This window comes from Gopherus evgoodei, chromosome 17, assembly GCF_007399415.2.
Source record: "Gopherus evgoodei ecotype Sinaloan lineage chromosome 17, rGopEvg1_v1.p, whole genome shotgun sequence".
Lineage (NCBI taxonomy): Eukaryota > Metazoa > Chordata > Testudines > Testudinidae > Gopherus > Gopherus evgoodei.
Genome location: NC_044338.1, coordinates 24,428,583 through 24,443,562, shown reverse-complemented (window position 1 = coordinate 24,443,562; position 14,980 = coordinate 24,428,583). Strand labels below are relative to the sequence as shown.

General features: G+C 46.7%; 1 protein-coding gene across 2 annotated transcripts in view; it reads left to right on the top strand.

Moving 5' to 3' along the window:
- The window catches only part of STX1A (syntaxin 1A), a 261,918-nt gene that overhangs the window by 37,375 nt on the left and 209,563 nt on the right, over nt 1-14,980 (top strand). For both annotated transcript variants that reach the window (XM_030536352.1, XM_030536353.1), the window contains exons 2-3: nt 4,525-4,602; nt 5,837-5,936. In XM_030536352.1, coding sequence (XP_030392212.1) covers nt 4,525-4,602; nt 5,837-5,936 — 178 coding nt within the window. The remainder of the gene's footprint in view (nt 1-4,524; nt 4,603-5,836; nt 5,937-14,980) is intronic.

Here is a 14,980-nt window from a genome sequence, read left to right as displayed (position 1 = left end):
ACATAATGTACTGGGGACCCAGATTTCTTGTCACGCCTGAGGGATGGTCTGTGCACTAGAATAGCAAGGGCATTGCAGGCCAGAATTGTGCCATATTGGCGTATGTGTAGAAACATCCACAAAATGTCTCCATGCCCTGAAGAGATGCTAGGGCCACGAAAACGTACATGAAACATCAGGGGAAACATGAACTGTACAAATTGCCAAGAGAGTCTGTGAGATGCGAGGCTGGACTTCATGTCTGTGTGTCTGCCTGTGATCAATTGGGGTAAACAAATCAAGGCTTCCAGGAGGCAGAGGGAGGAGGGAAGTGACTTACTAGTGCCCCTCAATTCAAATGATTCAATTCAAATAGGCCAAATAAGCTCGTGGCTCCATATTGAATAGCACGTGGCTCCAAATTCCTAAGTTGCTTTAAAAGCAAACTTAGGAATTTCCGAGTTTGTGCTTGTGCACCTGGGAGTTAGACTCACATACGTGTGTTCTCTGTTGCCTGCTTGTACCTCTGTATTGCCTGCGGCAGGGGAAGCTAGGAATGGGCGACAGGAGATGGATCACTTGATGATTACCTGTTCTGTTCCTTCCCTCTGGGGCACCTGCGATTGGCCACTGTCAGAAGACAGGATACTGGGCTAAATGGACCATTGGTGTGACCCAGTATAGCCATTCTTATGTTCTGGAAGCTCTGTTTCTGTTTAGCTTGATATGACTGATACAGCGTTGCCAATGCTTGTGGTTGTATCACAGATCTTTCCATATTTGGTGTTTTTCTCAAAGCCCCTGCTCCTGGAGTCAGGTGAACACATCAGAATCTTAACTTGCTTTTACAAAAAGCAAACAAAAAAGAGCTTGTAGCCCTCAGACTTGCTGAGAAAAACTTTAAATGTGACCTCTCAAGGTTCGAAAATCAGAAGGAAAATGAAAAAAACCAAAGAACCCAATATTTGTTTCTAAAAACTGATGATTATTTGGAGTTTGACTTGTCATTTTTGAAGGCTTGAGGTTGACAGTATAGAGGATACTACTCTTGCCAGGGAGGGGACTAATCCTTCTAACCAGTCCTGCAGTGCAGCTTTCCAGGAAACCCACAGGGCTGAGTCTGTTACGTATGTAACCCCAGGGGCTGGGCTGCCTGACAGCACAGCCGGAGTCCTCTGCAGCACCATGTGAGCACGCTGGCTTGGGTCACTGCGCCTTCTGGGTCTCCTGCTTGCCGGGGCTGGTGGCTCTGTGGAGGCAGCATTCTCAGGTGTTCGAGGCAGAGGAGTCCTTATGTAACTGAACTGCAATCCCTTTCTGGTGAGGAAGGAGCGGTGGTAATGGGCTCCGTGGGTGTCTTTGGAGTCAGGCTCCGTGGGTGCAGGGTTGGATTTGGGAGGAGGAATGTTTAAAGTTTAGGGGGCTTAGAAATATGTGGGACAATTGGCCTGCACAGAGGTGGAGGATTGTCATGCGGGGGAGGAGGGAGGGTGTCGTCCCCTCCCATCCCTAGGCATTCAGGTGTGAGGGTTATTTGCTTTGCTTGATGAAATCATTTATATGATCCTTTAGCGATCGTGTGTGCTTCAGTGCATCTGCAGCTCTAGTGCCTGCAGAGTGCCCTGGGCTGCATGTGAGCAGTGTTTAGGCAGTGCACTGTACGGGAACTCCTCGCTTAACATGGTAGTTTGTTCCTGAAAAATGCGACTTTAATCAAAACGATGTTAAGTGAATCCAATTTCCCCATAAGAATTAATGTAAATGGGGAGGGGTTAGGTTCCAGAGAAATGTTTTTCACCAGACAAAAAACGATATGTGTTATAGATATACACACACTGTACGTTTTTAAACAAACAGTTTAGTACTGTTCACAGCTCTGATGATTGTGAAGCTTGGTTGAGGTGCTGAAGTCAGGGGGTGTTGTTAATGTAGCCTCTCACACAAGGCAGCACGAACACGAGGGAGGGGAGCCAGCATAGCAGGCAGAGACAGACACACCCCTTGTGTGTGGGAGAGGGAGAGAGATGCACACTGCCCCTTTAAGTAAGCTGACCCCCTCTTAAGTGCATTGTCTTTTTAAGTGGGTCAGGAAGTTGAGACAGCAGCTGCTGCCCCAGGCTCGCTCTGTCTCTCTCCATCTGTGTCCCCTCCCTGCTCTATATGGAGAATGGGTAAGTGGGGTGCAGGAGTGGGGGGAGGGGGTCACCCTGACATTAGCCCCCTCCTTCCCCCCCTGCACAGCAAGCAGGAGACTCTGGGAGCAGCTCCAAGGCAGAGGACAGGAGCAGCACATGGCAGTGGAGGGAGGGACAGCTGAACTGCTGATTGATAGCCTGCTGAGTGGCTGCAGCACAGGCAACTTAGGGGGGCGGGGAGCTGATAGAGGGGGGCTGCTGGTCCACCCTGGTTCCAAGCCCCCACCAGCTAGCTGCAAGGGGCTGCTCTTCCTGCAAGCAGTGGACAAAGCAGGTGGCTGCCAAACGAGTTAGAAGGAAGCGTTGCACAACTTTAAATGAGCATGTTCCCTAATTGGTCAGCAAGGTAACCATAAAACAATGTTAACCGGGACAACTTTAAGTGAGGAGTTACTGTACCTTTGCATGATCACATAGTGCTCTCTTGACTATCTCCTTTTAATTTAATAGCCCTGTAGGTCTGGGGCTGATTCAGCACATCTTGTTAGCTGAGCAGATGAGGGTGAGAGTCTGTTAAGCCTAAATTGTTCTCTGACTTAACCTCACAGGCTGCTTTCTGGAGTTGTAGCCTGGAATGCATAGCTCTGCGGGAGAAGGGCCTCAGAGTCTGCGCCTGAGAGAGGCTGTTCTGGGGCTGGGCTTTTCCTCCTCCGTGTGATGTACATGCATGTCCTGAATATTGATACACCTGCCCCCTGCCCATAAGCAATACTCTTGGAAACAAAACAGGCTCTGTCAGCGACAGCTGGAGAGGCTTTTGCCTCCATAATAGCCAATGAGAGTTTGTGCTTACACTGTCTGTGTGTTGGGTCTGAAAGTGCTTTACAAATACAGCTTGATGAAGCCTCGCCCCTGTAGTAGAGATTTAGGAACAACCAGTCTGAATCAGATCAGGGGAATGGCTACTCCAGGATCCGGCCTCGAAGGTCATGTCTTCACTCCAAAGAGGTGTGTTTTTACAGTGAGAATCCTGGTGAAGACAGAGCAAGCTTTAGTTTTATCATGGTAAAGCTGGTTGAGGTGCCCCCAAGGGGAGATTAGAGTTCACCTCAATCAGTTATACTGAGGTAAAATGTCAGTTTGCCTTGTCTTGGATTTTCACCATGTCAGCTATATCAGTGTATGACGCACCCTTTTGTACTGCGGATGTGGCTTGACAGTGCCCAGCACCAGCTGCTGTAGAGGAAGGTGTATAAAACCCCTATAACAGACAATGCTAGAATCACTTGGTCTTCCTAACTCCAGACAATTCATGGTTGGCTTGTAGACTGAAGCACTGGGGTTTAGAGCCCTTCTATTTTTTTCCTGTCTACAGTATTTGTGAATATTCTCATTATCCACATGCATGTCAAACTCTTCTTAGGATCCTGGTAAGCTCCTGGGCTCCAATACCATGTGACAGGGAGTTCATGGGTTAATTCTGCATTGAGTCAAAGAGAATCTTTCTTTTTGTTAGTTGTAAATTTGTTCCCTTTCAATTTCATTGCATCTCCCCTTGTTTCCATTGAGTGCGAAGGTAAATAGGAGCTTCCTATCCATTCATTATTTCCTCTCTCTCTCTCTCTCTCTCATGTCTCCTCTCTGCATAAAATCTTTTAACTGTCTCCTTACACTAAAGAGGAGGTGGGTGAGTTCGATATCTTCCATTGTTGTGTGCAGTGCTGTAGCCCTGTTAATCCCAGAATATTCACGAGACCTTGTCTTTCTAATATGCTGGGAGTAACACGGCTATAACAACTCCTCATGCTGAAGACTTTCTAGATCCATAATTTTGGTCCCCTGTCTGTGAACCCTGCCTCCTCTATTTCTGCTAAAGTTTTACTGCAGTAGGACCACCAAAAGTGAATATTGCATCCATTTTCTATCCCATGTTTTGTGCATGGAGCAGATGTTTTCATTGAGCTGTCCTCTGCTGTGTGTATGAGGACATCAAATGATTCATTTCAGCACACTGTGGAAAGATGTAAATATCATTATTCTTATTTTATACTAGGGTAAACTTAGGCACAAAAAGCTTAAGTGACTTGCCCATGAGTTGCAGTGGTGATTTTCACCATGCCTGTGTGTGTGAGCCTGATCTTGATATTTCTTTAACTCTTTAAGTAACACACTAAATACAGTGTCCAGGGGTTGATTCTTTCCTAGGTTTTTCCTGTTCCATTAATTTAATTAGTCCCCACAGCTTCTAAAGGGTCAGCATTTACTTCTCGCATCACAGGAGTAAGCTGTTCCCAGGCTAAGTTCAGGGGGAAACCCACATTCTGCTGACTTGAGAGAGGACCATTGGGCTAAGTGCACAGTGAAGTTTGTAGAGAGCAGCTTGCTAATGTCTGGGTTTGTGTCTGCACAGGCTAAGGACAGCGATGATGATGATGAAGTCACCGTTAGCGTGGACCGGGATCGCTTCATGGATGAGTTCTTTGAACAGGTGAGATGTTTGTTCTCTCAGCAAAGCTCAGAGCTGGTCAGAACTAAGTGGTGCTCTCTCCCTGACCTCCCACTGGACTCTAGCCACAGAATACATGGCCACATGTGTTCTCATCCCTGTCCCTTAGTTGATGCCACTGTTAGGATTCACAGTCACATGTGTAGGAATTGTCAGTGGGAACAGAGTCTTTTTCCCATTGACACAAGGTCTGCCAATGCTCAGACTTCAGCCTTTGTTAGCTCCTCCTCGGTCACACTCTGGAGCATGCCCCATAAAGGTTTAGGCACCAATTAGAATCCTGCAGTCTTCACAGCAGAACCAGGGTTGTAATGTGCAGTTACAAAGCCTATGATGTAATGTAATTTGATCCTCTAGGTGCGTCCATCGAAACCACAGGGACAGCTTTAGCAAGTGTTGGTAAATTAGAACAGATGCCTCTATGCTGGTGTGGAGGAAAGCCACTATCTTTGGGGCAGCAGAAAGCCTCAAACCCTGCAACCTTTCTTGCCTCAGTACTTTGATTAAAGCAGAAAGGCACTAAAACAACCCTGAAAGTCCCGCTGCATAGGACTGGTTGACTTTTTCTGTACATATCTAGCTTACAGATGGGAGGTTCTATTCTGGCATGTGGGTGGCTGTGAGCAGTGCATGCAGCTTTTTAGAACACCTTTATCATAGTGAGTTGGGGTGTGTGAAGACATCTCAAGTTGAATGTAGGATATAAAACCCCATTGGAAAGTCACTCAGTGAATTGAAGGTAGAGCTATTCTAGATAGGCAGCCTGGAAAAACAGCATAATGCAAACCCTGACTGCACTTCCCAAGACATCAGGAACCTTCCTTAAAGTGCAGTATGATGGGGAAGTGCATCTTCTCACTCGCTGTCTGCTCTCCCAGTGTATCGGCCAAGTGTGTTTTCCTTAATGACTAGAAGGTTAACCCTGTGGATCCAGCAGTTATGGAGGAGCAAGCTGGTCTGCAGTTTAACTTGTGCATTCAAACCTCCCTGCTGCACTTTAGAGAGTCTCTTTTCATGGTATAGCCATGCTTTAAGAAGCCAGTCAGATGGTAGTCAGCTAAATGCTCCTGCAGGAAGCAGCCTATGCTGGCCCAGGTCTCCTATGACTGCTTTCAGATTGGGGAGCACTTGAGTCTAGCAGGCTCTCCCCTTCCCATAGATTCGACTGTCATGAATATGCTGAACAGCTGTGTTCCTTTGGGCCATGTCTCCATAGGTGGAAGAAATTCGAGGGTTCATCGATAAGATTTCTGAGAATGTGGAGGAAGTGAAGAGGAAGCACAGTGCTATTCTTGCGTCCCCCAACCCAGATGAGAGTGAGTGAGGCGTTCTTGGCTTTCTGCTCCCGCAGGCTGTTGGGTGTGGGGAACACAGGTGTGCTCCCGTGGCACATGAGGCTTGATCTGCTTTCTTGAATGGATGGGTGGGACGTGTGCAAAGAATTAGATGCTGGTGTAGCGTGACAATGGTCATGCTGGTTGTGATGTAACCAGAGGGAGGTGTAAAGTAGGAGGCTGATGAGGTGTGTGATGACCATGGAGCTGATAGAAACTATCTGGGGAAGAGGGAGACTGGAGATGGGCTGGGCAGCCAGGAAGGGAGACTAGATGACTTGCTGGGGGCTCTTTTGGCTGGTAGGAAAGGAGATGAGGAGGAACATCGAGGGCTTCTTAAGGCTGGTGCAGAATAATTCTGTGCCTAAGGCTGGTGGAGGCAGTGAGGCTGCCAAGAGCATATGGCCCTTTTAATCCAGGTGAGTCATTTTCCTGTTCCACTCAGCTAGAAAACAAATGTAATTTTCTGGTTATTGCTGCTGAGACCTGGAGCTTGTACTCTTGCCACTTAGGTATCAAATATACTAACTTACAGACACTGTTGCCACTTCCAGACTGTGTCATCACTAGGAAAAAGTAATGTCCTCTGGCTCTGCAAAGAGAACGAACAGGAGGGTTTGATTGAGAGAACTGGTGAAATGCTGCCTGCTTGCTCCCTGGCAATAGCTCCTGGCCAGACAGGCTGCTAAAGGAGAATACACTAATGAGGCAGGATTCTCAGTGAGTTCCCAGCACTGTAGGCACGGCGTGAGAACTGATGCAATCCTTTCTGGGCCTCCAGATTTGCAGCCTGGGTGTGTGACCACCCTCTGGAGCTGGGTCTCTGAAATGCCTGCTTTGGAGTGTAGAGTGTATGGTTGGAAGGACTCCCGCTTTATACCATCCTTTCTGCTCCTCCTGGCTAGATTACAGTTTTCACCAAGGGTGGGTGAACCAATCAGGTTTCAATAAGAATTGACTTGAACGTTATTCTGAACTGCAACCTAAGCCCTCTTAAAGATTGCCTGAAGTTCTGTTTCTATCTGGCTATGGTGCCCATCCCTGTGGTCTCTGAGTGCAAACATTCAAGTACGTCTTTTCTCCCCCCCGTCACATGCTGATCCTTGGTATAAATGAAGGCTCAGTCCCCTGTAAGGTAGCTAATAGCTATTATCTCCATTTTACAGAGGGGGAAATTGAGGCATTGGGAGGTTGAGGTTTGCCTGAGGTCACAGGAGTAGCTAGTGGATTCCCAGTCCCAAGCGCTAACCACTAGATAAGAGAGCGCGTTAAATGCAGAGGATCTGAGCTGGCAGATGCCTAACTGATTATCCCTGTTCGTGCTGTTGCTCAGTGGACAGGCTTTTACTGGACAGTTTTTCCTGGCCCAATTTCTGGAACCTGCCCCCATGGGGGAAAAGATTTAGGAAATCTGAACTGGAAAAAACAGTCTGTGACTTTGTCTTCCCACAGCGAGCGTTTGGGTGAGTTAATATGCGTGGGGCAGTTATTCAGCACAGCTTGGTGGGACGCAACTGGGCCTGCTGCCATGTGCTCCCGACAGGCCGTTCCATATGCTACTAAGGTACAGTAGGCAACACAGAAAGAAATGCTCCTGTTTCAAAAAGACCCTGTTTAAACTGTACGGTTACAGCCTGTGTTGCTCCCCACAGTGCTGCCCCCCACCTTCCTTTGGTATCTGATCATAGGAACGTAAACCAGTGAAGAGTTTCAGTTTCCAAACACTTGCCTCTGGAGGTTTCCCCCTGCTACCCTCCAGTATTGTGAAGAGAGCCCTGGGGGTGCTGAAGGACTGAGACTGGTTCTGTTTGACAGCAGTTTAGCATCAGATCCCTTGTCAGGAGGGCTGCAGTGGGGGTGACCGCGAGGGAGAAGGCTGCTTTTCAAATGCTGGGAAGCCTTTGTCTTTGGCAGTAGAGTAACCTTTACAGGCTAGATTGCAATTGTTCCTGATTTGTATACTGTGCGTATGCTGTGGGTGCAAGAGGACAGCTTCCTTGCTGCAAAGAGCTCATCTCAAGAGGGGACACAGGGGAGGGGAAGGATGAGGGAGAGGATGTGAAGGTTCGATGTTGATCGATTGGCTTGTCCTTCCTGTCCCCAACCTCCCTTCTTCCTTCTTTTGTTTTCATCCTCTTCCCTTCGCTCCACACACTCTCTCTTTCTGCTCTGTCCTCTGCACATCTTCCTCTTTGCCTCCTTTCTGGCACTTCTATCTACAGTGTCAAGTGCTAGGACACCCAGGCCCTTAATCCCTAATTACACTGGAACAGCTTCTCAATTAATGTTCACCAAGCCTTCAGCCTGATAATGCAGTTCCTCCATGCCTTTACATTCATCCCTCACCTGCCACCTTGGCTTCTTTGTCCGTGTTTGCACCATGAGGTCCTGCAGTAATTATTTATGGGCCTCTTTCTGAGGGATCGGCTGTGTTTCCACCACAAACTGTTGGGCTCACTGCAGGACTCCTCGGGTGGTGGTTTCTGGCCTGGGATGTGCATTAGGTCAGAGTAGATGCTCAGATTGGCTCCCGTTGACCTTACAGTTCATGAATCTATTTAACAGACTGAGAGCTGATAGAAGGTAGGAGCTCATGTGCGGTTTACAGCATCCCAGAGTTGGAGACAGGATTTTGAAAAGTGCCCAAAAAGTTCGAGCCCAACTCCAATTGTCTTTCAATGGGATATGCTTCTGCTCCCCTCAGTGATTTTGTAATTCCTGCCCTACATGCCCATTGGGCAGTAAAAGTAGAGCCTGTGTTTTTTCCTCTCACATCAGTGCAATGATTTAGCATGAGCTATCTTGTCAGGAGGGCTGCAGTGGGACTTAATTAGGTGCTGGAAGCCAGGAGCCTTGCAGCAAATTACAGGGAGTTGTTAGTAGAAACCTGCTGAACCATAACAGACTCTCACCTAGAAAGGTAAGTGCCAGCTTCAGTCTCAGTAGGCCAAGGCCCAATGAACTCTGCTCCTCTGCATCATTATGACCTGGAGGAGCTGTGGATGTTAGCTACATTCAGGCTTTAGGATGGGGCATGACCAGGACATTCACGAATGGATCGCTGAAATAGATGTCAGAGTGGTAGTCGTGTTAGTCTGCATCAGCAAAAACAATGAGGAATTCTTGTGGCACCTTAGAGATTAATAAATTTATTTGGGCATAAGCTTTCATGGGCTAAAACCCATTTCACCAGGTGCATGGAGTGAAAAATACAGTAAGACGAATATATATTATAGCACAGGAAAAGATGGGAGTTGTCTTACCAAGTGAGCATACCCCCACTTATTCTCTCAGTTTCCATTTGTCCTCGGGAGGAGCTCTCCAACCTGCTCTTGTGAGGTGCTGCAGAAGTGCAAAGGCTACTCTTTGTGATTAATCCTGGTGTCACGTTTACCTTGAGCTCAAATCTGTGTCTCAGTTAGAGAGTGTCAAAGAACCAATGCCTTTCCATTCCAGTAGCAAGTTAGAGGTCAGGAGAAGATGCCTCTTTCAGCTGCTTCCATCCACTCTGCCAAAGTCTAGCCTGTTCTTTTGTGCTTTCCAGGATACTTTGCCTTGATTTTGTGCTCCCAGAAACATCTAGACCTCTTCAGACTGGGGCTAAGAAATACAGTTGGGAAAGTGAGACTCCCTTGTCTCGCTTCTCATTCCAGATGACAGAGCACGCAGTGTGCTGGTTCAGAGCGATCACTAACGTGCCATACAGCACAACCCAGAGTCAGTCTGGAGGTGCTGTGTTTTCAGGAGGCCATTGTGGTAACTGATTACCAAAGGCTAGCAGGGGGCTGGATAGTCTCCATGTGGTAAGCATGGCAGCTGGCATCAGCTGAGCAGCATTTCATTAATGTCTTCTGCTTTTTGACATCGCATCAGGCATTTTCACTCAGCAGATTGCTCCTACCCTGAGCTTTCTAAGCAGGTACCGGAGGAACAGGGGGGAGATGCTGTTTGCAGGACAGATCAGACAAGTAAAAGGAAATTTGCTAATTATTTGTGTCAGTGGGAAGAAGACTCCAAAAGGGAATCTGGAGCCAGCTAATAATCAGCAATGAGAAACGCAGCTTTGCACTCTTCAAACAGCCGGATTTGAAAGAAAGTGATTATAGAAATTGCTTTGCTTGAGCAATAAGTGATTCTGTAGCAAAGGATTATTTTGGACAGAGTTTAATTATTTATAGGGGAGTTCAGAAGCTGCTAGGTTGATATTTTATTCTGATCTGACTGAGGAGGATTTTTTGATCCTCTTGTATATTAGGGGTGAATTTTGTGCTCATAAACTGAGGGATTAATAGCAGCGATGCCATGCCACTGCCAAACAGCTCATGCCTGGAGCGGCTGATCATACCTACTTGCCTTGTGATGTGAAGTTGAGACCAGCACAATGCCCTTTTACTTTCCATATGAGTCAGAGTTTGAACCCAGGAGTCCAGAGGTGAAAGGCCTGGTGCATTTCACCACTGATCTGTCTGACCCTCCCCAGCCCTATCCCCAAGTGCTCTGTGGTCCATTAAAGATGCGTCATCGGGCTTTCTTGTAATCATGGCCTAGTAACTTGATATCAGGGACTGAGAGGTACTTCCAAACTCTGCTTGGATACATATCAGGCACTCTATTTAAACTACAAGGAGTCTGGTGGCTAGGGTGACCAGATGTTCCAATTTTATAGGGACAGTCCTGATTTTTGGAGCTTTTCTCTACACAGGCACCTATTACCCCCCACCCCCTGACCTGATTTTTCACACTTGCTGTCTGGTCGTCCTACTGGTGGCGCTTATTTAAACTGACTTTGATATCAGTACTCTTGCTTTAATAATATACAGTGGGGCCATTTAGAAATATCCGTATTAAAAGGATAGAGCGTTGTATGTGTTTAGGTGTTTTCTTTTGACCAGGCAGTATAGCTGAGCTGCAGTAGTGATCACAGCAAAGGTAAGAGGCCACCACTGTCTGAACAGGGCCAGACTCAATGGGGATTTGGGTGCATTGTTTTGACAGTGCCATGCAAAGGAAAGTATTATAGTCATTATTTCCACACAGACCTAATCACTTTAGCAGCGTATAAAGTAGCCCACAAAAACTTATGTTCAAATAAATGTGTTAGTCTCTAAGGTGCCACAAGGACTCCTGTTCTTTTTGCAGATACAGACTAACACGGCTGCTACTCTGAAACCTCCTTTTGATAGGCGCCCTGTTTGAGGAGGCATTTTAAAGCCAATTTATAGGGAAGTCAGTCTGCATATTTTTACAAGAAAGTAACTGACTCCTGACTCAGGTATCATGGAGATGTGGCTATGAACCGTGCAGGATAGTTTGCTTGCACTTTATAGCCCTAACTTTAAAAACATGTCCTCTTTAAATGCTTGGAACCAAGGTGCATGGACCGAACTGCCTGGGGGCCCAGGACTGAGATGGCATAGAAATAACAAGTGAACAAGCAAAGAAGAAGTGGGGCCATTAGGCAGTGAGGAAGAAATTAAATATAATCTAGGTATGACCTAAAAACTAAATTAATGCTTTGCCTAAGTTTTCAATAAGGGTGATGATGTAGAACATGGGGGCAAAGGCAGGATGGCTCATGGAAACGAGTGTTTGGAAATGGAAATTGACAAATCTGAGGTGGAGGCAAAACTCAAGGAGATGAATGCGCTCAAGCTGAGGGGACTGGATAACCCACACCCCAAAGCACTGAAAGAACTGGCACATGAGACTACAAGGATTTTAATCAATCTGTCAAATCAGGGATGGCATTGTATGGCTGGAGAATAGCAAAGGTAGGGTCTATATATAATGAAGGGGGGAAGAATGATCTGAGCAGCTAGAGACTCATTATTCTGACCTCAGAAGTATGCAAGGCTTTAATTATTCTTTCCTTCAAAATTTGTTCTGAAGACCTGGAGGTATATGGGAAATGGGATAAATTACAACACGGGTGTACCAGAGAGAGATCGTACCAGTCTAGAGTGATAGCTTTCTTGGATACAGGGCCAGCTCTAGGCATCAGCGCTCCACGCACATGCTTGGGGCAGCACTTTCCAAGGGGCAGCATTCCGGCTTCTTTTTTCTTTTTTTTGGCTTGGGGCGCAAAAAGCCGAGAACCAGCTCTGAGCAGAGGTGAGCTGCGGCAGTGGGGAGCGCGGGGAGGGCCGCAGGAAGTAACCCAGGGTGTGGGCAGAGGAACCTCTCCCTCCTACAGCTCACCTCCGCTCCACTGCTGCTGCTCCCCTGAGCACGCTGTTGCTCCGCTTCTCCCCCCTCCCTCCCAGGCTTGCCGCATGAATCAGCTGTTTTGCCGCAGGCCTGGGAGGGAGGGGGGAGAAGCGGAGCGGCAGCAACGCACTCAGGGAAGCAGGCTGAGCGGAGGTGAACTGCGGTGGTGGGGGGTGCAGAGAGGACCTCAGGAAGTGACTCCAGCTCACCTCTGCCTCCTCCCCTGAGCACGCCACCGCTCCGCTTCTCCCCCCTTCCTCCCAGGCAAGCCTGGGAGGGAGGGAGGGAGAGGTAGGAGGGGAAATGCAGCGCGCCCGGGGGAGGAGGTGGGGCCGTGGACTTGGGGAACGGGTTGGAATGGGACGGGGAAGGGGTGGAGTTGGGGTGGGGCTGGGGGGCATGGGAAAGTTTTTTTTGCTTGGAGCGGCAAAAAACTTGGAGCTGGCCCTGCTTGGATAAAATAACTAATTCTCTAGACAAGGGAAATGCATATCTCATCTATCTGGATTTAAGTAAGGCATTTGATACAGTGCCACAAAATTATTAGTCAAGATTGAGAATATTGTGGGGATTAGTACAAAAATTGTAATGTGGCTACAGAACAAGAGAGAGAACAAAGGTTGTGCCGAAAGGTGAACTGTCAGGCTGGAGGGAGGTTCCTAGTGGATTTTCTCAAGAGTTGGTCTTGGGATCAATTTTATTTAATATTTTCATTAATGATCTTGGGACAAAAAGCAGGAGTGTGTTAACTGTACTTGCTGATGACACAAAGTTGGTAGGCACTGTCAACCCAGAGGAGGATTGGAATATCACACAGGAAGAATTGGATGACCTTGAGGACTGGAATAATAGAAATGGGATAAAACTGAATAGTACAAAATGCAAGTTCATGCACTTAGAGATTAATAACAAGAAATACTGCTATAGACTGGGGGCTCATCGGTTGGAAATCACAGAGGAGGAGAAAGACTTGGGTGTTTTAGTTGATATGACTATAGGATATGGCCTTGAGCTACCAATGTGATACAGCCACCAAAAAGGCAAATGCCATCCTGGGATGTATAGGATGTATTCACCCTGGCACAGGTGTAGTGAAGGGCTACTAGGATGATTGGGGAATGGAGACCCTATTTTATGAGAGGAGTCTGAAAGAGCTGGGCTTGTTTAAGCTAGGGCAGCAAAGGCTGAGAGGGGATCTGATTGCTCTCTATAAATACACTGGGGTGGTAAACACCAGGGAGGGAAAGAGCTATTTAAGGTAAAGACAATGTTGGCACAAGAACACATGGGGCTAAACTGGCCAGGAATACATGTAGGCTGGAAATGAGAAGAAGGTATCTAATGATGCAGGAGTGAGGCTCTGGAACAGGCTGCCAGTAAGAGAAGTTGGAGCAAGAAACATGAATGGCTTTAAGATGGAGTTTGGTAAGTTTACGCACAGGATCATGTGACTGGGTTGCCTGTGATAGCAGAGAATTGTATACTTTCATGCACAGCAGCCCAAGGAGCAAAGGGTGAAGTGCTTAGGTGCCATGGCACTGAATGGAATTTGGTTTGCTACTTCTGCCCTCCTATGGATATAGAGATTGAGTTAGGTCTCATCACTGTGAAAGGGTAATCTTTTCCTACAGTTCTCAAGGATTTCTCTTCTGGGACAGGGTATGTTTGAGTTGTAACTGCTAGTGTCATTTAGATTCTGGCCTCCTGTGGGTGTGCATCTGGCTCACTTACCTATCATGCTAGTGAATTCTTATTCGATTAACTGACATTTGTTTAATTTACACTGTATGGCATCTTTTGTGATCAGAACTCTAGATCGGTGGTTCTCAATCAAAGGTTCATGTGCCCCTGGGGGTATGCAGAGGTCTTTTGAGGGTACATCAACTCATCTAGATATTTGCCTAGTTTTACAACAGGCAACATAAAAAGCACTAGCAAAGTCAGTACAAACTAAAATTTCATACAGTGACTTGTTAATACTGCTCTATATACCATACACTGAAATGTAAGTACAATATTTATAATCCAGTCGTTTTGTTTTATAATTATATGATAAAAATGAGGAAGTCAGCCATTTTTCAGTACTATTGTGCTGTGCCACTTTTGTATGTTTATGTTTGATTTTGTGAGCTAGTAGTTTTTAAGTGAGGTGAAACTTGGGGGTACACAAGACAAATCAGACTTCTGAAAGGGATACAGTAGTCTGGAAAGGTTGAGAACCACTGCTCTAGATCATAATAATGGCAATCAGCTGTGACTCTCGATGTGCACTTCCAGAGCATATAGGAAAAGAGAGGGTATCTGGCAGCTAGCTGTGTGAGTGGTGCATGGACTGGAGTGGACAGCAGCAAGCTCCACAAGATGGCAGTTGGACTGCAAAGTTTGGTAACCCCAGGGAGAGGCTGCTCAATGAACGGAGATTCCCTTTGCCCAGCTTAAAAGAGATGTACAGTAGAACCTTAGAGTTCAGAACACCTTGGGAATGGAGGTTGTTCGTAACTCTGAACAAAACATTCTGGTTGTTCTTTCAAAAGTTTACAGTTGAACAATGACTTAGTACAGCTTTGAAACTTTACTATGCAGAAGAAAAATGCTGCTTTCCCTTTATAATTTTAGTAGTTTATGTTTAACGCAGTACTGTACTGGATTTGCTTTTTCTCCCCATCTCTGTTGCTACCTGACTGTGTACTTCCAGTTCCAAATGAGGTGTGTGGCTGACTGGTCAGTTCATAATTCTGGTGTTCATAACTCTGAGGTTTTATTGTATTTATAATTCACTTGACAGTTTCGTTTTTGTTAAGGTTTGTGATTTGAGTCCC